The sequence below is a fragment of the Pelodiscus sinensis genome, chromosome 1 (genome assembly GCF_052426305.1).
Source record: "Pelodiscus sinensis isolate ZL-2025 chromosome 1, ASM5242630v1, whole genome shotgun sequence".
NCBI lineage: Eukaryota > Metazoa > Chordata > Testudines > Trionychidae > Pelodiscus > Pelodiscus sinensis.
The window spans coordinates 103,805,619-103,830,879 of NC_143052.1; the positions used below are offsets into that span (position 1 = coordinate 103,805,619).

At 44.2% G+C, this 25,261-nt stretch overlaps 1 protein-coding gene across 5 annotated transcripts in view; it reads left to right on the forward strand.

Moving 5' to 3' along the window:
* Positions 1–1,685: 1,685 nt before the first annotated feature.
* The window catches only part of LOC102450984 (uncharacterized), a 48,126-nt gene continuing 24,550 nt past the window's right edge, over positions 1,686–25,261 (forward strand). For 2 of the 5 annotated variants that reach the window (XR_016350652.1, XM_006133388.5), the window contains exons 1-11: positions 1,686–1,803; positions 3,051–3,154; positions 4,693–4,807; positions 7,845–8,019; positions 11,399–11,510; positions 12,535–12,641; positions 17,215–17,341; positions 18,664–18,784; positions 20,155–20,240; positions 21,163–21,287; positions 22,704–22,763. Coding sequence is in view for 4 of the 5 variants with exons in the window: in XM_006133388.5 (XP_006133450.3) it covers positions 1,784–1,803; positions 3,051–3,154; positions 4,693–4,807; positions 7,845–8,019; positions 11,399–11,510; positions 12,535–12,641; positions 17,215–17,341; positions 18,664–18,784; positions 20,155–20,240; positions 21,163–21,287; positions 22,704–22,763 (1,152 nt within the window). In the remaining variant the exon portion in view is untranslated. The remainder of the gene's footprint in view (positions 1,804–3,050; positions 3,155–4,692; positions 4,808–7,844; positions 8,020–11,398; positions 11,511–12,534; positions 12,642–17,214; positions 17,342–18,663; positions 18,785–20,154; positions 20,241–21,162; positions 21,288–22,703; positions 22,764–25,261) is intronic. The other 3 variants (XM_089781991.1, XM_089781986.1, XM_089781993.1) reach the window with 3 other exon arrangements.

A 25,261-nucleotide genomic window follows, 5' to 3' on the forward strand; every position in this document is an offset into this window, starting at 1 on the left:
TCCTAATGTCCAGTCTAAACCTCCCCTGCTGCACTTTAAGCCCATTACTCCTTGTCCTGTCCTCAGAAACCAAGAGGAACAAATTTTCTCCTTCCTCCTTGTGATACCCTTTTAGATATTTGAAAACCACTATCATGTCCCCCCTTAATCTTCTTTTTTCCAAACTAAACAAGCCCAGTTCATGAAGCCTGGCTTCATAGGTCATGTTCTCTAAACCTGTAATCATTCTTGTCGCTCTTCTCTGTACCCTTTCCAATTTCTCCACATCTTTCTTGAAATGTGGCGCCCAGAACTGGACACAGTACTCCAGCTGAGGCCTAACTAGTGCAGAGTAGAGCGGCAGAATGACTTCACGAGTTTTGCTTACAACACACCTGTTGATACAACCTAGAATCATATTTGCTTTTTTTGCAACAGCATCACACTGTTGACTCATATTCAACTTGTGGTCCACTATGACTCCTAGATCCCTTTCCGCCATGCTCCTTCCTAGACAGTTGCTTCCCATCTTGTATGTATGGAACTGATTGTTCCTTCCTAGGTGGAGCACTTTGCATTTCTCTTTATTAAACCTCATCCTGTTTACCTCTGACCATTTCTCTAACTTGCTAAGGTCATTTTGAATTATGTCCCTATCCTCCAAAGAAGTTGCAACCCCACCCAGTTTGGTATCATCTGCAAACTTAATAAGCGTACTCTCTATCCCACTATCTACATCATTGATGAAGATATTGAACAGTACGGGTCCCAAAACAGACCCTTGAGGAACTCCACTTGTTATCCCTTTCCAGCAGGATTTAGAACCGTTAACAACAACTCTCTGACTACGGTTATCCAGCCAATTATGCACCCACCTTATCGTGGCCCTATCTAAGTTATATTTGCCTAGTTTATCAATAAGAATATCATGCGAGACCGTATCAAATGCCTTACTAAAGTCTAGGTATATGACATCCACTGCTTCTCCCTTATCCACAAGGCTCGTTATCCTATCAAAGAAAGCTATCAGATTAGTTTGGCATGACTTGTTCTTCACAAACCCATGCTGGCTATTCCCTATCACTTTATTACCTTCCAAGTGTTTGCATATGATTTCCTTAATTACCTGCTCCATTATCTTCCCTGGGACAGATGTTAAACTGACCGGTCTGTAGTTTCCTGGGTTGTTGGAGAGCTGTTTAGCGAAATGAGTTTTTGTGCTCACTGTATGTCTGTCCCAGTGGAGCAGTATTCATGTGAGAAAAAGCACAATCAAAACTGGCACTCCAGTGGCATTCCTCCTTGGGAAGCACCTGAGGACTGAATGGGCATTGAGACTGAGCTATTTATTCTCTTCCAATGGTGAGCTTAGCACCTTTCATGTGAGGGAAGCCTGTCCTGCTATTTTCTGTTCTGTCTGTGGATACATAAGTAGAACTTAATCTCCAGGGCTCTCTCTTTAGTGACTTTCACCAGTACTATATTCATGTTTAAAACCCAGGACAAAGAACAAGAGAGTATGAATAGCGAAAACAAAAAATGATGTGAAAAAAGGGGAAAATAATTGGCACCACATTAGCAAAAGAAATCTCCAGCCAGCTGTGAAATCCTCTCCTATTCCCTAGCCAGGGACCAGTTCCAAAGCCCCAGCTGCTTATGCAGTTAATGACAGACATACTATCTCAGCATGGAGCCTGTGGCTGGAATGCAGACTAGTGCCAGCCAATTCTGCAGTAAATCTCACTTGTCCCACCTCCCTGCAGAGCTGTGGGAGCAACAAGTCAACGAAGGCAGCAGCCCATGTATGTCAGAAGAAACCCAGAGGTAAGAGACTGACGATATACCAGTCCATAATTTAATGAAATCAGAGGCTGATGGTGCTTATACAAAGGGCTTCTGGCTGGGAAGGTTCGGGGGAGAGCTTCTTGGGGAAAAGCCAGCTTAAATTAGAACTTTGTGAAGCTCTTGTAATTAAACCAAAAAGTCAGGCGGGGTATTCTAAAATGTCTGCCAACTTTCAAAAATCTCTTAGCAAAGCTTGGCTGAGCTAATTTAGGGCTTTGGATGGAAATTAGCTGGTTTTGATCCACAAACAGACATAACTTGGCAATTTCTGCTGATTTTTCACATTGGGTTTGGAGGACTGTTTCAAACTGGAAACTGAGCGCAAAATTCAACTGACCAGATACCCAACTATCTTCACAGGAGTTACAGGACAGCTGAATTTGGTGTATTGGTGGCAGGTTCATAGAACACAGAACTAGAAAGTTTGTATGAACCCCTAGGGATTCAGATCAAACAAAGAACACATATTTAGAATGGGGATGTTGCTATCTGTAGATCATATTTGAGTCCAAACATTAGCGGAAGGGCAGGGGTAGTTTTAGTAAGGACAGATGGAGTATGGACATCTGGGTTTGGCCCAGTATTTAGATCCAGAGTGTCTTATGTCTCTTGGCAACTTGTGTGTGACAGCTTGAGAGAAAAGATCTATAAGAACGATTCCCCCTCTTTGTAGCAAACAGACGTATCCTTCCCTTACATGTGGATTTCTAAGATTCTAGACTCTGTATGTAGTTTTTTTAGAATGAAAAAATAGTTTCACAGCCATTAACAGAAGTTGTTCAGAGAAAGTAACAGCTTCTCAACAAGGATTGAAGGTGTTATTGCAAGGATTGAATGATTCCTTGCCTCCAGCCTGTTGTACCTTTGTACTATTAAGAAAGATTACATAAAGTTAGGGATTAGTCAGACCTCTTGTTTCTGGGTAAGCTAGTCCATTTCTCCATATTTATTATCTCTCCATCTAGCCTTCTGTTTGTCTGTGAGTTTCTTTCTTTGCACATTTTACCATACTGCTTAGCACTTTGTCTAAGACATGCAAAACCCCAGCTGATCTTTACACAGGATTTATCCATCTGTTAGCCCATCCTGTACAACACATACAAAGTTTCCCGGACTGGAGATCACAAAGGGTCAGGCTGCATTCATGATTAACAAGCAGTTTGGGAAACAATAAGACCACTGCCTTCTATGTACTTTCATTTGACATGACATTGCTCTCCTGACAGTGCCATCCCTGAACACAAAATGATTGGAAATCTGGCCTGTACCTTGGGAAGGCAAATAGCTACTGTGGCTCCTAGGATCATCCAGGTGAGAAGATCCCTGCATGGTGAGTAGTGTCCTCTGAAAAATTCCCAGTGATAATACTGTTTTCTCCATGGGAATGCAGCTAGGATCCTGAACAGATAGGCTGCGTCTAGACTGGCAAGGTTTTCCGCAAAAGCAGCTGCTTTTGCGGAAAAACTTGCCAGCTGTCTACACTGGCTGCTTGAATTTCCGCAAGAACACTGACGATCTCATGTAAGATTGTCAGTGTTCTTGCGGAAATGCTATGCTGCTCCTGTTCAGGCAAAAGCTCTCTTGCACAAATGCTTTTGTGCAAGAGGGCCAGAGTAGACGACACGGTAGTGTCTGGGAACAATGTAGAGGCAGCTCACTCAGAGTGTTCTGAGACCTTTTAAAACTCAGTTCAGAGAAAGCTTCTGGTTTATGCAATTTATAGGAAAAACTATGAGGCAAGGGAACTTTGGTGCATGATACTTTAATACTGTCTTGGCTGCGATGGAATTTTTGGCAGTGACAACTCCCGTCTTTTAATACATACCCCAATCTCTGATCACAGCAAACTTGCGAAGCCCAGTGCTGCTCTCATTTACACCAGTGTAAATTTTGATGAGCTCAACTGAAGTCCATAGAAGTACCCAGCTGTAAAATTGGGGGGAAGGGATGGGGGAAGAGAAAGGCTAATAAGGCCCATAATAGTCAATGTGAAATTGATTGACAGTTCAGATTTCAGAAGAGTGACAGGGACTTTTAGATGCTAATGCAATACAAAAAAATAATCAAGAATACCCCTAAGATTAAAAAGATCCCAATCACTCTTCAAACTTTACATTACTCCTAATAAAATTATTTCTGTCTAAATATGATGGCTCCTTGGGCACAGATCTGAACATGGACTGTCTGAATTCCTACCTAAAAAAAGTGCTGCATGTGCTAAGCTGATATAGAATAAGTTCATGGCATTCTCGCTTAAAAAAGTTCCCTAAAATTAGATCCAATATGATTAATTATTTTCTGGTTGGGGGCACTAACTAGTTAATTTGCTTGAAAAGTCTGAATAATTTTTTAAACAATTTATCTTAAACGATGAGAACTTTCATGCTGCTTAATCGTGTATGCAAAACAATTCTACGTTTGCTCTTTTTACAGCCGGATATCACTGGACATATGGAACAAAACTTTCTTTTAAGCTGTTTTTGATTTTGTTGGGTGTCTGGTGTATTCAAGAGAGAGAGAGGGTTCAAGATGCGAAATACTGGTGTGTTACACCTTTCCCATAGTGTTCTGCAAGAAGAGAAAAACAGTATGATTATGTGGTGGAATTATGTTGCAAAGCATAAAAGGATGTTTTTTACCCAAATGATTTAATAATTTCAGGAGTTTTTGCTCCTTGTGTGGGTTTGCAGGACATAGGACAGATCCACAAAAATAAAATAGGAATGTTCCATAAAAATTAGGCTGGGTAGTCACCATAGTCTGATCTCCCAACTTCCTATACAATTATTCCCATACTGCTTAATGTACAGTCATAAAAGTCTATCATTTGCTTGAAATATAAATGCTTTTCCTGTATTTTATTCCTAGGAATTCATTTCAGAGTTTCAACTTCTGTGGAGGAAGCTCTGGCTGATGGGAAACCAGTCGTCGCCTTGGAGAGCACCATTATTACACATGGCATGCCCTATCCCCAGAATCTGAGGTTGTAGATTTGACTCTAGTGCAGCAAAATTGTAAGGTTGTGTCTGATAATCTATGGGCTTGTTTCCCAAACCTGCCACTACAATTAGTGGGAACTGAAGATGTGATAAGCATGCAGAATATGACATCTGATACAAAACAGCTGCTTTTGGTAGCCCCAAGATAGCAGAAGTACATGACTATAGAACTACATGACTACATATCCGTTGGTAGCCTCAAATCCCTGGCTTTCTTTGGAAACTGACAGCAATTGATGGCATTGCCATGTCTGGATAGAGATCTCAAGCCTTTGTGACCAGAGACCTTGCAAGTCCTCACAAGTTTCTTTGGCTACATCTTTTACAATTTAAAAGGTTACTGGAATACAGTGATGATTTCTGCTCATCTGTAACCATAAGAACATTGTAAATACCACTACAATGTTCTTCTAGATGTTCTTGGGGCTCATCTAGACCATGCTAGAGTGTCAAAAGAGGATATGCAAATTCTGCGGGAATTTGCATATCTTCTTCCGATCTCACTTTCGAAAGCAGAGCTTTCAAAAATGAAAGTAGTTTAGATGCGGCTTTTTCAGTGAGTCCTCCCCCCCCCTTTCGAAAAGCGGCGTAAACCTTATTTTTTGAGGAAGAGTGGCTTTGCGACAAAGGGGGGGGGTGGGTTCGCCGAAAAAGCCGCGTCTAAACTACTTTCACTTTTGAAAGCTCTGCTTTCGAAAGTGAGATCGGAAGAAGATATGCAAATTCCTGATGAATTTTCATATCCTCTTTCGACACTCTAGCATAGTCTAGATGAGCCCCTGCTGGCCTGGCTTATGCTAATGCAATGTACACACCTGCTGGGTGTAGTGTATGAGGGGGAAATCTCGCTCCCCTGGGGTACAGAGCCCCCAGAAGGGTCCGAGGCCGGAGGTCAAATCAGTGAGGCAGGAGAGAAATCTAGAAGGAAAAACTTTATGATGCATGCATGCAGGCTGTCACTTCCAAGAGTGAAAGCAGCAGCCCTGACAGACAGATTCAGGGAATCTTTATACAGTAAGTTCAGACAGCTCAGTTGTGGATTGTTTTTCTTTAACATATCAAAGTCTCAGCAGAAGCACTCTGAGACTTCTGTTCACCCCAGGAGTGCTAGAAGTAAGTTTTTACAGTACACAAAGCCACATGAGAACTTGAGTGGAGGAGTCTACAAGGCAAACTGTGACAAAGATAAGGGTTTACATGACAAATTGTGACAGACTAGGAGTATCCATGAAGTTGAGATAGGCATTGTAAGGGTCTTGATTAGAGTTAATTTGATTTCTCTCTGTTACAGGGAGAGAGGCCTGGAAAACTTTTTAACCTTTACAGCAGTTTTCTTTTAGAGAGTTTTGATTTCCGCACAGTCCCCCCTTTGACACAATTGGAGTTATTTGATTTTCCCCACAATTGTGTACTGTCCCACCTAGTAGCACTGAGACCACTTACAAAGAGAATAATGAGTCTGCTCTACAGTCTAAGCTGAGAGCCAGCTAGCTCTTAGCTCATGCTATAGACTGAGGTTCATGGACTAAGCTCCAGAAGTCTCAGGTTTGGTCCCGCCCCTCAGTGTTACATTAAGACAGCATTGTGCCAAGGAACACATCTCTGCAACCAGCCCTTTACTTATGGGTAAACTCTGTATCCGTTTTCTTCTGAGTGACAGTGCCAAAAACGGAAGCAATCTTCCATACTTTTGCTTAGTTACCGAGACACGGTGCAGGAAGGTTCCTGTGCTGATTTTTTTATTTGTTTTTTTATACAGCCATTATGTTTCTTTGGTGCTATTCCTTAGGGACCAGAATGCAGAGTTCTGTTTTTGTGGGAAGGTGGCTTCAGGCTGCCTGAGGCCGGTACAGAAGCCTCAGGGGCAGAGGGACCTGCCAAATCTGCATTCTGTTCCACAAGAAATGAAGTAGTCTCACAAATCAGTAAATAAAAAGCCTGCAGAAATGAAGAAGCCCCAGCTTGAAGCCCTTCAGTATCTCACATCTGTCACTGTCCACACCTAACGTCTAAATTAGGAGAGTACGCTGCGTCCCCCTCACACTCCCACATGCCCTAGGCAGCCCTCAGAACTGCCCGGAGGTGTGCCATTTGCACTCTGGCAGTGAATTAAAGGGCTCAGGGCTCTGGCCACTATTGCTGCTGTAGTAGTGGTGGCAACAGCCAGGAGCCCTGGGCCCTTGTGAATCACTGGGCCCTGGGGCAGTTGCCCCCTTTCCTGCCCCTGTCAGCGGGCATAGTTGATACAAAATGTTTTATAAAAAACAACCTCCCCCCCATCAGGAGGATTATTCATACTACATACCCTCACTTTTCAGGGACCTAACAGCCCTTGGCCTACATGCCCATATCCCACTCAAAACATGGCAACTATGGAATTACCTAATATAAGCACATACCAAATTATGTGTAATTGCTTCCTTAACATGCCAGATCATTACCCTTCATTTCTACATGGCATCCACTTTCGGTTGTTTGGCGGAGAGAAAAACTGGCAGGGGACAGTAAAACAAGTTAATGCAAACGAATCCCATTCACACCCTGTTTGGCAATGTGGAAACCCACTTTTAAATAGATAATCTATCACATAGTTTAGGAAGAGTTCTCCATCTCTTCTACCCGTACCTGCCCTGGTTTACCTTTGGGATGAAGTCAGCACTGGTAAGTGATTCAGGACCTACAGTGCTTTTTTGCTTGCTGGCCACACAATAGGCTTGGCTGGATATCAGGGAAGTAGGTCCGACTTGTAGACTTCTACTGGGAATTAAACATACAAAGGTCTCAATTTTCAGAGCTACTGAGCATCGCCTATGTGGCAATGGGTGCTGTGGGAATATCTGCATGTCTGGCAGAGGTCCAAAGACTTCTGCTAGTTGTAAGGTACAGGAGAGGAACCAGACTTAGCCAAAGTTGAGGGAATGCTATAAAGGAGGAACTACAACATGGTAGCAGGGAGATCTGAAAACATGTCCCACCTGATCATGGTTTTTTAAATTTTTTTGTTGCTTCGTATTATTCCAGCACAGCCAGAGAGGTGGAGGAGATTATAAGGACAAATGGGTCTGTACCTGCAACTGTGGGCATTTTAAATGGCAAGATTCACATCGGCCTCAATGATGAAGAACTTCAGTTTCTGGCAAAGAGCAAAAATTTAGTTAAGGTATCTCGGAGAGACCTTCCCTACGTTCTCAGCCAGGTACTGTGTATAGATCTTCCATTGTCATCAAGTTTTCTTATAGCAATGTTATGCTGCCCCAGCCCAACGCCAGGCGGGAATAGTACTTCTCAGTGTCTTGGAGATGTCATATATAATTTTGATTATTAAGAGGACATGTGCACAAAACACTTTCTTAATTAGGTTCAACACCAGCAGAGCTGGGAAACCACAATTTGGTAGCTGTTTCCCCAAAGGAAATCATTCTGTGTTGACTAATAGCATGAAAACTGAGGCATGGCTAAGAGTATTCACACTATAGTTATAAAGCTCTATTGTGTTGCAAATGATGGGCAATGCAACTACAGTGATAGGCCTTATACTTTAAACATGTCCACAGCTTTTAACTGCTCAGGAGAGTTGACAATTTGAAACTCCTGGTTGTCTGAAATCTTCTGTTTATCAGCAAAGCAAACATGGCAGCAGAAGTCTATAGACTTGCCAATGTGCTTTAATCTTGATGTAATAGGAATACTTCCAGGAATGAAGGGGAATTCATTCTTTGCCCTCTCTACTGGGATTGTTAGCAAGGGTGCTAATTATTACCATCAGCTTTTTGTTTTGTTTTTAATGATGTGGATGCCTGTCTGCTAGGAATTAGACTGAGGCCATCTGCTCATTTTACATAGATCAGTGAGTAGCAATAAGATAGCAATGACTATTTGTCTAGACTAGATTCAGCTTGTGACCAGCAATTACTAGGATTTTTTAAACAAATATTTACAGCAGAACCTCTTGAATGCGGGGCTTCTGGCTTGCATTCCTAGCAAATATCCTGGACAAAGATTTGTGGCACAGATGCTCCATCAGAATAGTGATAGAAATGTAGCCGTGTTAGTCTGGGGTAGCTGAAGCAAAATGCAGGACAATGTAGCACTTTAAAGACTAACAAGATGGTTTATTAGATGATGAGCTTTCGTGGGCCAGACCCACTTCCTCAGATCAAATAGTGGAAGAAAATAGTCACAACCATATATACCAAAGGATACAATTAAAAAAAAGAACACATATGAAAAGGACAAATCACATTTCAGAACAGGAGGGGGATGCAGGAGGGGGGGGAGGAAGGAAGGTAAGTGTCTGTGAATTGACAATATTAGAGGTGGGGAGAGTGGGATGTTTGTGAGTTAATGGTATTAGAGGTGATAATTGGGAAAGCTATCTTGATAATGTGTAAGATAGTTCAAGTGTTTGTTCAATCCTCTTTGGAGAGTGTCGAATTTTAACATGAATGACAGTTCAGAGGATTCCCTTTCAAGTGCAGATGTAAAAGGTCTTTGTAGCAGAATGCAGGTGGTTAAGTCATTGAGAGAGTGTCCTTTCTGGTTAAAATGGCAAGAAACTGTTTTTTCTTTGTGATCTTGTCTGATATCTGTTTTGTGGGCATTAATCCTTTGGCGAAGTGTCTGAAATGTTTGTCCAATGTACATAGCAGACGGACACTTTCGGCACATGATAGCATAGATTATATTTCTGGATGCGCAGGAATATGTGTTCTTGATCTTATAACTCACTTGGTTAGGTCCAATAATGGTATCAGCAGAATAAATATGTGGACAAAGCTGGCAACGGGGTTTGTTGCAAGGGAAGGTACCAGGGTTGGTATTAGTGTGGTATGTCCTGTGGTTGTTGGTAAGAATCATCTTGAGGTTAGGTGGTTGTCTATAGAAGACTATGGGTCTGTCTCCCAGAGCCTCTTGGAGTATGGTATCCTGTTCCAGTATAGGCTGTAGTTTATTGATAATGTGTTGGACAGGTTTAAGTTGGGGGTTGTAGGTGATGACAAGTGGTGTTCTATTGTTGGTTTTCTTGGGTCTGTCTTGAAGTAGATGGTTTCTAGGTATTCGTCTGGCTCTTTCAATTTGCTTTTGTATTTCTCCGGGTGGGTAGTTGAGGTTTATAAATGCTTGGTAGAGATCCTGAAGCTTCTGGTCTCTGTCAGTGGGATTAGAGCAGATGCGGTTGTATCGAAGGGCTTGGCTATAGACGATGGATCGTGTGGTGTGTTTTGGATGGGAGCTGGAAGCATGTAGGTAACTGTATGAGTCGGTGGGTTTTCTGTAGAGAGTGGTGTCTAGTTTTCCATTGTTGATTTGTACTGTGGTGTCCAGGAAGTGGATTTCTCGTGTAGAATGGTCCAGGCTGAGGTTGATGGTGGGGGAAGACTCAAGAGACTTCATTTCCATTCATGATTTGAGACTCCCCTTTCTTTTCCTGGTGTTATTATGGTTGTGTGTCTAGTGCTAATCTCTGGAGCCCAACATTAATGTGTCTGCCTGCACGAGCATCTAGAGACAACCATACCGTAGTATCCATGAATAGCAACACTATGATAACTAGAGGATGCCCGATAGAGAAATTATGGATTAAATTCTCTGCTGGGGTAAATGGGCATAGCCTCACTGACTCCCTTTGGTTGGATGCCTCTGGCAACAGCAGCCCCATAATGCTGTCCTTTGGGAGCCACATCATTCCATTACTCCGTATCTCATCAGCAATATCTGACACTCCGACAGCATCTAATCTCAAGTTAGAATCCTTCCTTTTCTGGTACGAATTATTAATGCTTTATTAACCAGGTAATTACTACTGCTATCCAGAGCTCTAGCTTATCTGTTAGTAGCCCCTACAGAATAATGAATACGTCATGAACATGGCAGCACACACATCCCTCTTAGAAGTTATGGAAAAGCCACAGAAAAGTCCCGTTAGACCATGCTTTTGATACCCTACATTACTCCATCAAAAATGACAAAAGCTAGGCTGTGTTAGTTACCCAGGTTTGCAGCTCAGCAGCTTTTGTTTTGTACCATGTACCAAAAGTAAGATGTCATAAGTCATACTCCCTTACAGTCAGACTTCCTCACATCAACTTAAACCTACTTACTGATATGTTAAGGAGCCCAAGTTAGTGTAGTTCATAGACTCTGAGGTCAGAAGATATAGCAAATATCATAGAATAACTGTCTGGCTATATAAAAGAGAGGGCTTTCGGAAGAAAAGCAACAGCCATAAAGGTGCAAGATTGTAGAAGTTAAAGACACTCTCCAATGTGTCAGTTGCATCAAAAAATGTCCTCAATACTTTTCCATCCTATTTCCTAACACTGCATTCGCACACACCTACCACCCTGTGTTGTTTGAGTGCCCTTAGGAGTCAGTCTGTATAAGGGAATTTAAGATATGCCACTTTCCTCAGTATGTTTTTTTGTTTTTCCCTGAGGGTTTGTTTAAAAGAATATGGTACCAGAACTCAGTTACCTGTGCACAACAGAACATTTTGCAGCTGCTGATAGTTTGTCCATGAATATACAGTTCCCCATGTCACACTGTGTGGATTATGGCTGAATGTTCCATGACAGGGTTTGTCTGGTGGTACCACTGTGTCAGGGACGATGGTTGTGGCACACAAAGCAGGAATCCCCGTGTTTGTGACAGGAGGGATCGGAGGGGTCCATCGCGAAGGAGAGAAGAGTAAGAGGAGCATTACACTTCATTTTGTCTCTGTTGAATTAACATTGATGTTCCCTTTGTGTAAGTCCACCTTTTTCCTCTTTTCTGGTTAGTCTGTATAGGCCCGCAGTATTGTCTGGCTGGGAACAATCACCACTACCTCAGGACAAAGATGGGGATAAATCTACCCTAAGGCTTTAACCACACTATGCTGGGTATCTATAGCAAAAGCTTAATTAGCACAATTATCAGAAAAAATATCCCTGACTACGCTGGCCAGGTAAATCACACAAGAACCTTGCTAGGAACAGTCCACTGCCAGCATGGTTCCAGCAAGAGTGTGCCTGATATTTCACGTGGCCTTTCTTTCCAATTCTTCCACTCCACAAAGCTCAAACTCTTTCTCTGGAACACCTATATGACTCAGGGGAGATGTGAGCTTCCCTTGACCTTTGCCAACCACAGAATGGTATCTCTATCATTTCATGTTGCTTGCTAGCCAGTAATTCAGTCCAATAGGAGCTGGCGACACCTTTTTCCATTTTGTACAAGCAGGCTATGCTGATAAATATGCTTGTCTCGCTGTGCTCAAGGGAGTCTCTCCTGCAAGGGAGCAGAATTGGGCCTTGTTCAGTACTTAGGATGGGTGACCTATAGAGGGGAACTTAGGATGCTGTAGGGAGCATGGCTTTTTAGTGGCATTCTCCCTTCTTATTCAGTTCTGTACCACATGCTGCAGCATATTTGAGGCTCCATGCTGCTGAAAGTGCTGCCTTTTGGATGAGATGTAAAACCAAGACCATGATCCTTAGAGATCAGGAAAGATCTCACAGCACATTTTGCAAGTGGGAGAAGAGGGGTGACTCATTGTGTTCCAGCCAATGTCCAAATTTAGAGATCATATTCCACGTATGTAAAATTGGCACTGCAATTTTAATTGGACCCAACATTTTTCTTCACTTCCATCTACCCAGCAAGTGGAGAGAGCAGGGCAGGTCGGGATAAAACTCTGTCACTAACACAAAGGCTACTTGTTCCTTAACAGCATTGGATGTGAGTGCTGACTTGACTGAGCTAGGACGTACTCCGGTTGCTGTGGTTTCTGCAGGCATTAAATCTATTCTGGATATTGGTAGGACGCTGGAATATCTGGTAGGTAGCACACACAGCTATGTGGGGTGCTGAAAATGAAGGAAAATAATATTGCACTTTGTATTCTGATCCCCACTTTGCCAGTAACTTGCTGTATGGCCTTGTGCAAAATACGAGCAAGAAATTTAGGAGTGACAAAAGAAGCAGGGTGCTTGAGGTTTTGAGACACTTTAAAGAGACCTGCTTTTTAGAGTGCGGGTGCTCAGTATATTGTCTGAAACTCTTATACCTCAGATCTTGAACTATGGCTGAGGATCACACACTGCTACCCTAGGAGAGAGGATGCAAAGGTAGCTTTAAACCACCTTTATAAGCCTCTGGTCCAGAGGCTATTTGGGCACTTGTTGGTCCCTAATATAAACTAGAGCAGTGCTGTCCATCAATGGCCCAAAGATGCTCTAGCAGTTAGTACCATAGGGATTAAAGGAGTTCCAGACATGTCCCTTTTCTCTGGCCAGCGGAGCATTCCTTTACCCACTGCTGGGGAATCCTCCATAACTAGGCAAGCTGGTTTTAACAAAGACTAAATCCATTCAGAATGAAAACAGGAGAATGGGAGACAAGAAGGTGCTCAAAATGATACAGATTTTGTCTCTCACAATCCACCATGGTTAGTATTTCATAGGACAGCTGGGAATCTTGCTTTCCAATAATACATGGGATTCATTTATATTCTTTGTCAGTTCATGAACCTTACCTCAAAAACGCTACCCATCCCTTGGACCAGGCAAAAATCCATACCATTCACCAGACAGGATGGGATGCTTTTAGCATTGCTGTCTCTGTTCAGGGTAAGCTGCACCTGCTCCAACCCCTTTCTTTGTCCCGATGGTGCACCCCTCCAGCTCTTGTGCTTTCATCTTTGTAGGGGTGGAATCCCATGATTCCCCAAGTTCTAGACTGGGCCCTGGGCTACAGCACTCTGTGCATCAACTGTGTTTACCCAGGAGGGAAGATTGGATTTGGTACATATAGTTCTACCCTTCAGGAGCTCACAATCAGTGGATATTACAGGGTATGTCTAAACTACATCCCTTTTTCGATAAAGGGATGTAAGGTAGACCTATTGAAATTGTGAATGAAGCCGAGATTTGAATTTCCCATGCTTCAGTTGCATAATGGCGGCCGCGGCTTTTTTCAAAAGAAAAGTAGCCGTTTAGACGGGGATCAATTGAAAATAAAACCCTTTTTCGAAAGATCCTGTACAGGTTTTATCCTGAAAGGGTTTTATTTTTGATCGATCCCCATCTAAACGGCCGCTTTTCTTTCGAAAAGCCCAGTTTTGAAAAAAAGCCACGGCCGCCATTATGCAAATGAAGCACAGGAAATTCAAATCCCGCCTTCATTTGCAATTTCAATATGTCTAATTTACATCCCTTTACTGAAAAAGGGATGTAGTTTAGACGTACCTTCAGTGACTAGAAAGCCTTCTTAGACAAGCCTATCTTAACAGTAGGGGAAAAGGCATAACAAAAAAAAGGATTTTTAAAAACAACAAAAATTCTGCATACATGTGAAACCCTTCTGCCAGGCCGAGTTAGTAGCAGCAAGGGCCGGGTTCAGTATCTAGGGGTCTCCTCCCAACAAGGTAATAGAACACCGGCTCAAGCCCCCACCCAGTGACCTGGGAAATCTTACAAACACCTCTGGGTGCCTCAAAGAGGCAATTCTTTCCCTCTCGCAAGCACAGAACCTCAGTATAGCAGCAAACCTTTAATAACATGAGGTAACCGACATCAGCATTAACTTGGGAAAACACCACAACTCGGATTCACAGACCAAACATGAGCAAAGACCCTTCCCCCAGCCACGAATCACCCAAAGTCCCAAAAGTCCAACACCCCAAAAGTCTCTGCCCTGGGTCAGTGCCGCCCCAGGGTTCAAAAGTTCACCTGGCAGGGTTTTACCATTCCAACCTGGAGGGCAGGGATTGATACACCTTACGTGGTCTGCCGATGGCTCCGCCTCTCCGTAGGGTTCTGCCACTGCCGTCAATGCGAGTCACTCCGCCACACTCCACCTGTCGTCCCGTGAGCCGCCTCGGCTGTCCCACGAACTGTCCGGCTCCCTTGGTCCACACCCCTGGCTGCTCCTGCAGCTGCTCCACTGGCTGTCTGCTGCTGCTCCTACCGGCCGCAGGTCGTCCCCGCCAGCTGCTCTGCTGTCTGCCTGCACCCGCCGGTTGTCCCCGCAAACCGCTCCACTGTCCGCTTGCACTTGCTGGTCGTCCCAGCCAAACCGCTCTGCTGTCTGCCTGCGCTTGCTAGTTGTCCCTGCAAGCTACTCTACTAGTAGCTCAGCAGCATAGTGCCAGGCTCCCCACAGCAATAGTGATTTCAGCTCTTCCACGGCATAGCACCGGGCTCTCCTCAGCAACAATGATTTCAGCTCTTCCGCAGTATAACACCAGGCTCCCCACAGCACACAGTGGCTGTGTCTACACTGGGCCACTTATTCCGGAAAATCAGCCGCTTTTCCAGAATAAGCTGCGAGCTGTCTACACTGGCCCTTGAATTTCCGGAAAAGCAACGACGCTCTACTGTACAAAATCAGCTGCTAGTCCGGAAAAACTATTCTGCTCCCGCTCGGGCATAAGTCCTTATTCCGGAACACTGTTCTGGAAAAGGGCCAGTGTAGGCAGCCCAGTAGTCTTTTCCGGAAAAAAGCCCCGATCGCGAAAATGGCGATCGGGGCTCTTTTCCGGAAAAACGCATCTACATTGGCCACAGACGCTTTTCCGGAAAAAGGGCTTTTCCAGAAAAGCAGCCTGCCAATGTAGACGCTCCTTTTCCAGAAAAACTGAAAACGGAATAGTATTCCGTTTTAAGCAGTTCCAGAAATTCATGCCGTGTAGACACAGCCAGTGATTTCAGCTCTTCAGCAAGCTCAGCTCATAATAGAGGAACCTCAGTTCTACTGCTCCACTGGCCAACAGTGAAGTCAACTCTGCAGCTCACAACTAAACTCCTAATGGAATCCAAATTAGTTCTGATATTCCACAGTGGAGAAAAGAAGAAGGTGCAATAGGTGTTGTTTTGGCCCTTAGACAGCACCCCACCACCAGGTCAAAAGACAAAAGACAAAAGACAAAAGACCTAGACCTAGACCTAGACCTAGACCTAGACCTAGACCTAGACCTTTTTCCGGAAAAGCATCTGGGGCCAATGTAGACGCGCTTTTCCGGAAAAGACTACTGGGCTGTCTACACTGGCCCTTTTCCGGAACAGTGTTCCAGAATAAGGATTTATGCCCGAGAGGGAGCAGAATAGTTTTTCCAGAATAGCGGCTGATTTTGTACAGTACAGCGTCGTTGCTTTTCCGGAAATTCAAGGGCCAGTGTAGACAGCTCGCAGCTTATTCCGGAAAAGCGGCTGATTTTCCAGAATAAGTGGCCCAGTGTAGACACAGCCGTGATGTGTGAGACTGCATCGGGTGCCATGCTCAGGGAGGAGGAGAGGGAAGACAGTCAAAGTGTCACAATAATAGCCTCCTCCTACTCAGTTCCACCTCCCAATTGCGTTCCCCTCACAGCCACAGTCCACCTCCAGTCCTGCTCTGCTCCTATCCCCAGGCCCTTGGCACTTCTGCCTCTCAGCCCAGGTCTAATTCCAGCACAACTCTTCTCTCATCCCTAGATCCTCCCTAGCTACAGTCCACCCCCATTCCCAACTCCAACTGTGTCTCCACTCCTCCCCCAGCCAAACTCCACCCTCCACCCAGCTTCCCCACTCCAGCATCCTGCTCCACCCCCAGTGTTGCCCATAGGGTTTCCAGGTGTCTGGTTTTGAACCAGACAGTCCAGTATTTGAGCTTTCTGTTCGGGAAACAAGTTGAGAAAATAGAAATGTCCGGTATTTTCTAAAGAAGATGTAATGTAGATTGTGATGTACTGTCAAGTGTATCCGGTATTTTTGTTGAAAACATCTGGCAACCCTAGTTGCCCAGGGTGCCATTTTAGGTAAAGCCAGCCCTGGATACCTCAAGCAGGTGTCTGTGTCTGTCCTCCCCTTTCAATGTAGAGTTTATTTATAGCCCTTCTGATCTGTAGGGTCCCAGTACTAGCAGAAAGCTGTGTCATTTGGCTGGAGACAAGGAAGCAGGAGCTTCCCAGTTAATAGCTCACACATTGTCTTTTAATTCCCTGCAGTGTTGGCCCAGAGGAGTTGTATCTGAAGTTGATTGGCTCCTTCCTTTTCCAACTGCCTGCCATTCAACTAAACCAACACAGGCATACAGTAAATGTTCCAGTAATCAGGACAATATATAATATTCATGAATTGTTACAAGCAACTATAAATCTGTCACAGTCGCAATCACCAGGACCAGTCAACCCACAGAGCCTCCCCAAGCTAGGTGCTAGGTCTATCACATTCGACTCCACTGATACTGTGTCTAACTCCTTGCTTTGGAAATAATTGTGCAATACCTAGAGAAGAAAAGAGGATGAGTAAAACTAGCTAAATTCTATTCTGCTGTGTAGCAACTCTTAGCAGGTAGGTGGGAAAGTAGCCATTTTTGGTGGCTCTTCATCCCTTCTTCTTATTATTTGTTCATCTCATTTTCACTGCTGTAGGAGACTCAGGGTGTCTGCGTGGCTGCCTTTGGAGAATCATGGGAATTCCCTGCCTTCTTCTCCCGACAGAGTGGCTTCCAAGCACCGTGTCAGGTGCAAAATGAGGAGGAGGCTGCCAAACTTATTGGTGAGTTTGTAGTGGAGAAAGGCCCAAGCTGTGAAGTTCAGATTTGGTTCAGGAGGCAGAGGCTTGTACAGATTGTTCTGTTTAATTATATGAATTTCATGTGGAGAGCTGGCTGTCCAGAACATCTCTCTTGTCCCCCTGCTTTTCATCAGGGGAAGAGAAAAGGGTCTGCCTTTAGATGGAACCAACTAAGCAGGAGTTACATATGCCCAGAGCGAGAGGTGCTGGAACAATTTGTACAGTGGGGGTGCTGAAAGCCAGTGAAACAAACTGCAAGCTCTGTATATAATGGAAACCACTTCAAGCCAGGGTCAGCCCCCAGTTCCAGCATTTATGCTCAGAGTTACACAGAATTATTTGCACACCTGGTCACTCCCACATACGTGCAATTTGCCTGCTCTGAGAATCTGGAGGGATTTCAGGTGAGCTCCTTTGTAACAAAGCCACCTGAAACTGCTTAGGCAATATGACTATGGGTACATCTACGCTGCAACACAATTTTGAAATAACTAGCGCTATTCTCAAATAACTTAGTCCGCTTCTACACAGCAGGCAGTTATTTCAAAATAGTGTCAAAATACTGTCAAGCTGGAGGACTTACTCTCACTCCTGTAACCTCATTGTACAAGGAATAAGGGAAGTTGGAGGAAGAGTGCTCTATTTCGAAATAAGTGCTGTGCGGATGTTCCCTACTTCAAAATAAGCTATTTCAAAATAAGATCCGCAATCGACGCAGCTTAATTTGCATATCTTATTTCGAATTGAACCCTGCACTGTAGACACATCCTATACTCGCCATTTTCAGGAAATCACCCACTGCTACAGCAGTGCCATCGGCAGCAGCCGTGGGAGCACGAGTGTATACAGGGCACAGACACACAGGGGTTACCCCCACCCGCACAGCTGACCCTGCTCAAAGCAGGTCTGCACAACAAGGGACCCCCCCATTAGAAAGTTGTCTGCAACTTCACAGCTTCCTTCACACGTACACCAACCAGGATCTCCCCTCCTCGCATCAGAGTCTACACCTACAATCTACAGGCTCATGTAACATATATGTCCCCAGCTGTGTCCAAACCACAAAGGATGTGTGTGGGGAGCCCAGCCCCTAGTCATAATGCGGCCTGAGTCTTCTTTAGCACAATCTGCAGAGATCTGTGCTTTCAGCTCTGGAGGTCACTGGTTCAGTCCCTGATGTCAGGGAAGATTTGTACCATGGCATTATGGGCATGCACACACTCTCATGTGCTTTGGTGCTTCCTGGTTGGATTGGCTTACTCAGCTCATGCAGACACAACTCAGAGCTCTCTCTTCCCTCTCAGCTAGCACCTTGGCACTGGGCCTGGGCAGTGGCGTGCTGATTGCGGTGCCCTGCCCCAAGGAGGAAGCTGCTTCAGGAGAGGTCATTGAAGATGCCATCCAACAAGCCCTGAGCAAAGCCCGGTGAGAAACACTTCAAACTTTGTTCTTAATTCACTCCATGGTTATGACCATGCCAGAGGTTGCAGGGCTTATCCATAAGCAGTCAACCCACAGCACACACCAGGGATGGGCATTTTAAAAGAGACCGACAAGGAGTCCTGTAGCACCGTATAGACTAACAGATGTATTGGACCATACGTTTTCGTGGGCAAAGACTCACTTCGTTAGATGCATTGACTTAACAACAACAACAACAACAACAACAAAAGAGAGAACACCATTGACTTAACAAAAAAAATAATGAAATAGAAGAATCAAATCAGAATTGATGGGCAGACATAGTAAATACATTTGTATTTCAAAATGCAAATGATTTGAAAATTATTTCCCTCTTTCACTTACCCTTGCAACTATTCCTTACCTGTGAAATTCCCCCTTGAGTAGATAGCCAGAACAAGATCTATGTCCTACTCGAACCCTCTTCTGCACAGAGGTGACTTTCACTCAGTTATCAGTAATATCCCCTATGGCAAGCTGAGACAGTGCAAAAAAAAATACTGTTCTTTGAGAATCAGGGAAACCCAGAACACAACTTTAAGCAGCTAAGTAAAAGTAGGAAATGTTTTTTCTAGCTACGTTGCTTTGGAAAATAAGTAGGCGTTTAAAATCTATACTTAGATTATGTTGCAGATCTCAGACTACTCAGACTGCCTGGCTGTGTCTACACTGGCCACTTATTCTGGAAAATCAGCCGCTTTTCCGGAATAACTTGCCAGCTGTCTACACTGGCCCCTTGAATTTCTGGAAAAGCACTGACGATCTAATGTAAAATCATCAGTGCTTTTCCAGAAAAACTATGCTGTTCCCATTTGGGCAAAAGTCCTTTTCCGGAAAACTGTTCTGGAAAAGGGCCAATGTAGATAGCACAGTAGTCTTTTCTGCAAAAAAGCCCCGATCGCGAAAATGATGATCGGGGCTTTTTTGCGGAAAAGCGCGTCTAGATTGGCCACGGATGCTTTTCCGCAAAAAGTGCTTTTCCGGAAAAGTATCCTGTCAATGTAGACACGCTTTTTCCGAAAATGCTTATAACGGAAAAGTTTTCCGTTATAAGCATTTACGGAAAATCATGCCAGTGTAGACGTAGCCCCTCTGTTTCTCTTCTACATGCAACAAGGGAATGATGCAAACTATGTCCTTAATCTCAGGTTTGGGTGATTCCCCCAAGTGATGTGATGTTCACTATAGTTCTATGCATCCTGGAGCTTGTTTAGTGGCTCTTAGACTGCATGCAGTTATACAGCTAGATTATCTGTTCGTATCCAATGTGTCCACTCTTACGCCCTGCTAGTTTGCTTGTTCTTATCAAAAAGGTATTTTCTGTTTGTTTGCAGGTCAAAAGGGATCACAGGGAAAGAGCTGACTCCCTTTTTGCTACAGAAGGTGAATGAACTGACTAGTGGAAAATCACTGGACTCCAGTATCCTTTTACTAAAGAAAATAAATATTTCACAATCCCTTCCAAATCTCATCCAACAGGTTGAACTCAAAATATTCTCACTCTATTACTAGTTAATCTTGAAACTTGAAAGGCCAAATATTTAGCATTTTTTAAAAATATTTTTTTGCACAGAAGCCATTGTTAAGCTTGTTAATTACACGGTCTCCCTCCATTTCTGCTGCAAAAACTGGTGTCTGGCAAAGAAAGGAGGTGTTCAAAAGCCAAGGCTCTCCTGCAATTTTCAAGTCAGGCAGTAAACCATCCACCCTACCTGCCAGGCTCCCTCTGTCTTAGAAAGAGGACTCTGGGCATCATTGTTATATGCCACTGCACTGGAGTAGCATCTGTGCTTGAATGTACTGGAGTCTGGTCAACCATCCCTGCTTATGGACCCGATTCCTCATTGCTTTGTGCAGTCAGGTACATTGATGCAACGGGAGAATTAAGTGGCTATGAAATGCCAGTAAATCAGTATGTGAAGCTATTTGGCAGAGGGGAGCACAGGGCTGCCCCCGCAGTTAGGGAGTGCCCTGGGGAGACATGGATTTCATTCCCTAGTCTGCTGCAATCATCCTGTGTGATCTTAGACAAGTCCTGTATGGCCAGATCCTCAAAGATATTTAGGCACCCAACTGCTAGGCTCCCCATCTGAAAGCGTTTTCCAGCCTCCAAGGCGTGTGGTGAAGATAAAATGCCTTTACAGATTGTGAGGTGTCCACGTGCTAGGGGAATCTGTCATAGGTACAGTCATTGGAGTGGCGTCAATCAGGACCATGAGGTGCCTCTGTGCCATTGTCCCCGCTTCCACTTCCTGTTCTCTCCCCTTAGGGAAGTTCCTACACAGGCTTTTCCCAGGCCAGGCTCTTGCCGTTCATTTCTTTAAAAATGAATATCCATTCAGACATCGCTCTGATCCAGAACAATGCCAGGGTGGGCAGCCGCATAGCTGTGGCCCTGAGCAAGATCCAAACTGCCACGGGGAAGGGCAGCCTACCTCAGCATGAGAAAGTAACTGCACGTAGGCCTGTGAGTCCTCTGCTCTTTGTGGGTAGTGCCTGTCTACCAATAGCATGACAGAGAAGTTCACAGCTAGTGTTCACAACACAGTAACTCTCCCCTGTGGGGCAAGGGCCATCCATTCTGTTACAAACAATTGGAGAGTCTCTCTTCACTCTTGCATTTCCCTTGGGGATGTTTTTAAATCCTCTTCATTCTTTATTTTCATTTTCCCCCTTTCTAAAAGCTTCTCTGAGCTAGAGTCCTCAGTGATTAGTGCTGACATTGGCCTCAGTCATCAAAGTGGATTCTTCAGACATCAGTTTGGGGGGTTTCCTACAAATTCCTTTAGGGTCCTAGCTGGTTTTCAGTTTTCCCCTCTTATCACCTCATAAATACCTTTCCCAGCATGCATGCCAAGCTAGTTGCTATCAGTGCAAAGTAAGGTCATGTCTGCACTACAAAGCTTTTGCCAATAGAGCTATGCTGGTGTAGTGCTCGGCTATGTCTATACTGTCATGATTTTCCGCAAATGCTTTTAACGGAAAAGCTTTCCGTTAAAAGCATTTGCGGAAAAGAGCGTCTAGATTGGCACGGATGCTTTTCCGCAAAAGCACTTTTTGCGGAAAAGAGTCCTTGCCAATCTAGATGCGCTTTTGCGCAAAAAAGCCCCGATCACCATTTTTGCGATCGGGGCTTTTTTGCACAAAAGAAATCTGAGCTGTCTACACTGGCCCTTTTGCGCAAAAGGTTTGCGCAAAAGGACTTTTGCCCAAACGGGAGCAGCATAGTATTTCTGCAAGAAGCACTGATTTCAGACAGGAGGAAGTCAGTGCTTTTGCGGAAATTCAAGCGGCCAGTGTAGACAGCTGGCAAGTTTTTCCGCAAAAGCAGCTGCTTTTGCGGAAAAACTTGCCAGTCTAGACACAGCCCCCTAGTGTAGCAGGCACTGCGTAAAGTGGCAGAAAAAGTTCTTCAGCTGGCATGTCTACATCCCTTCCCTGAACACCATTAGCTAGGTTGAGCGAAGCACTCTTCTGTCATCTTAGCTGTATTAACACAGTGTGGGGTTTTAAATTATTTTTTCCACACTTATAAACAACATAGCTATGCGGGCAAAACTTTGTACTTTTGGTGTTGGGTGTATGTGCGAGCACATAATACCCTGCTTGCCTTAAGCAATTTATTCTTCTTCTGTGGCTGGCTGTAAGGAGTCATTGTTCAGAGGGCAGAATTCAGAATAAATTTTCCTTTCTTTCCAATGGGGCTCTGTGGAAACACTGTCTGGTTTGGTCTGACCTAGCCAGATAAGATCAGGCCTTCACAGTATGATTTTTATCTACTTTGAGAGATCAGCAGGAGAAATTGAGAAAAGCAAACAAAACTCAGCATTTCTTCTGGTCAATTTTTTTCTTCCACTTCTCTCCCCCCTCCCCTCCCATTAAGGTGGTGATTGGCGGCATCAACGTGGACTTCATAGCCAAGGCGAGGAATGCCACCATACTGGTATTGTACCTAAAGCTCTCATAGGCATTACTGTTCTCTGCTACTATCATGCAAGTTCCAAGATAAAAAAAAGTGTGTGTGTGTGTGTGTGTGTGTGTGTGTGTGTGTGTGTGTATGTGCGCGAATATAAAAGCACATAGTGGGTGCCCATTGTTCCTTGTTCCTGGGGAAAGTACAGTGTTATGTATTTGTGTATTACAGGGGTAATCAATAGGTGGACTGTGGGTCATAGAATCTGAGGGCTGAAGAGGCCTCAGGAGGTCAAGTCCAGCCCCCTGCCCAAAGCAGAACCAACCCAACTATCAACTCCCCCCTCACTTTTCTCTTCTGCAGACTAAACAATCCCAAATCCCTCAGCCTCTCCTAAGTAGGTCATGTGCTCCAGCTCCCTAACCATTTTTGTTGCCCTCCGCTGGACCCTCTCCAATGCGTCCACATCCTTTCTGTGTTGGGGGCCCCAGAATTGGATGCAGTACTCCAGATGTGGCCTGACCAGTGCTGAATAAAGGGGAATAATCACTTCTCTAGTTCTGCTGGCAATGCCCCTCCTAATGCACCCTAATATGCCATTAGCCTTCTTGGCTACAAGGGTCAAATACTGATGGCCAGATGCTTTTGAATGTACTTTGAAATTATTTTTATGTGCTTATTATTTTCATTGGGGGGTTTTTTTATTATTTTTTCTGGAGCCTAGATATTGACTATACCTTGACTATGACACTGGGACCTTTGCAAAAGAGAACTGACTACCCTGGTGGAATGTGTGCATGTGAGGTACTGTGGATGGATATGATAGCCTAATCTGACGTGCGTCCATACTGATCTCAGAGCATTCCATGGCAGAAGAGGAGGCACAACACTGGCCATTTACCACCTTCATGCCCCTCTTGCTCAGTGGCTGTAATCCAGCATTCAGAGCTAGGGAACACAGACTAAGAGGTGATATTTTGCACACAAAAGTGGTAATGTGGGCTGTGTCAGATCACCGTTGAGAGTGAGTTCTAGAGCTGAGAACACCGTGTTGCTGGTCTCCAGGAGTTTTATCTGGGAGCTGACATCAGAAATAGCCTTACTGACCACAGCTGTGATAAAGCACAGAGGAAGAAGCCATCTGTAAAATACAAGATCCCTAGTCTATTTAGGTGGCTAGAGGCAGATTTTTTAAAAGAGCTCTCATTGTTCTTCATTGTCTATTCATATAAGAGCATTGGTGCAATGCACTCTCATCGTGCTGTCCCTTTTAACAAGACAACAGCTGCATTCTGTACTGATTGTAGCTTCTGAGTGGCTCTCAAGGGTAGCCCAAAATAGAGTGCTTGAAAAAGAAAGTAATCTATCCTGCAGCAGAAAGGGCACCATTTCTTGTCCGGATAAAAATGCAAGGGGAGATATTGCAGCTAGAAGAGTATGTGAAAATCCAGGAGCAGAGAAGAGTCTGTTCTTTCCCCCAGAATTCACACCACCTTGACAAAAGGTGAATAAAGACTTCCCCCCTTCCCTTATTTATTCTTGGATCTGGACTTCTAGTGCTCCATTCATCTGAAGAAGTGGGTTGTACCCACGAAAACTCATGACACACCATCTACATGTTTAGTTAGTCTTTAAGGTGCTGCTAGACTATTTGTTGTTTTTTTATGTTTTTCCAATAACAGTGGAGTCACAGTCCCTCTTTAGGTTCCCCAAAATGCTTTCTTCTGGCAGCAAGCATCACCTCCGTCTTGTCTTGAATAAGCACAAATGAGCACGTTTCACCCAGTTCCTATCTTAAAAAACACAGGCTTGGCTGCATCTGGACTGGCCACTGAAAAACTTGCCAGCTGTCTACACTGGCCACTTGAATTTGCACAAGAACACTGATGATCTAATGTAAGATTGTCAGTGTTCTTGCACAAATACTATGCTGTTCCCACTCGGGGAAAAGGCCTCTTGCGCAAATGCTTTTGCGCAAGAGGGCCAGTGTAGACAGCTAAAAACTGTTTTGCGCAAAAAAGCCCCAATGGCGAAAATGGCAATCGGGGCTTTCTTGCACAAAACCACGTCTAGATTGGCACGGATGCTTTTCTGTAAAAAGGGGTTTTGCACGAAAGCATCCATGCCAATCTAGACACTTTTTTCTGCAAATGCTTTTAACGGAAAAACTTTTCTGTTAAAAGCATTTGCAGAAAATCATGCCAGTCTAGATGTAGCCGCTGTGTTTAGGCTCAGCGAAAAAGAGAAAGAAAGCTAAGTGTCACCCGCATAATTGTCCAAAGAGATCCAGAACCTGGTTCCACATGGATTATTTTTGCTGTAAAAGCAGGTTGCTAGATTTTCTATTACAGGAAGCACCTAAAGACATGTCCTGTTGAATTTTTATCCATTGGTGTACTCCTGATCAACAGTGGGGGGAATCACAAAATGTCGGTTGCTGATTTATACACAAAGTGCCGGTAAAAGAATTGTGATGGCCATACGCTGTTTCAAGATGCTGCACAATACCAGGCATTTGAAGGGTTTGT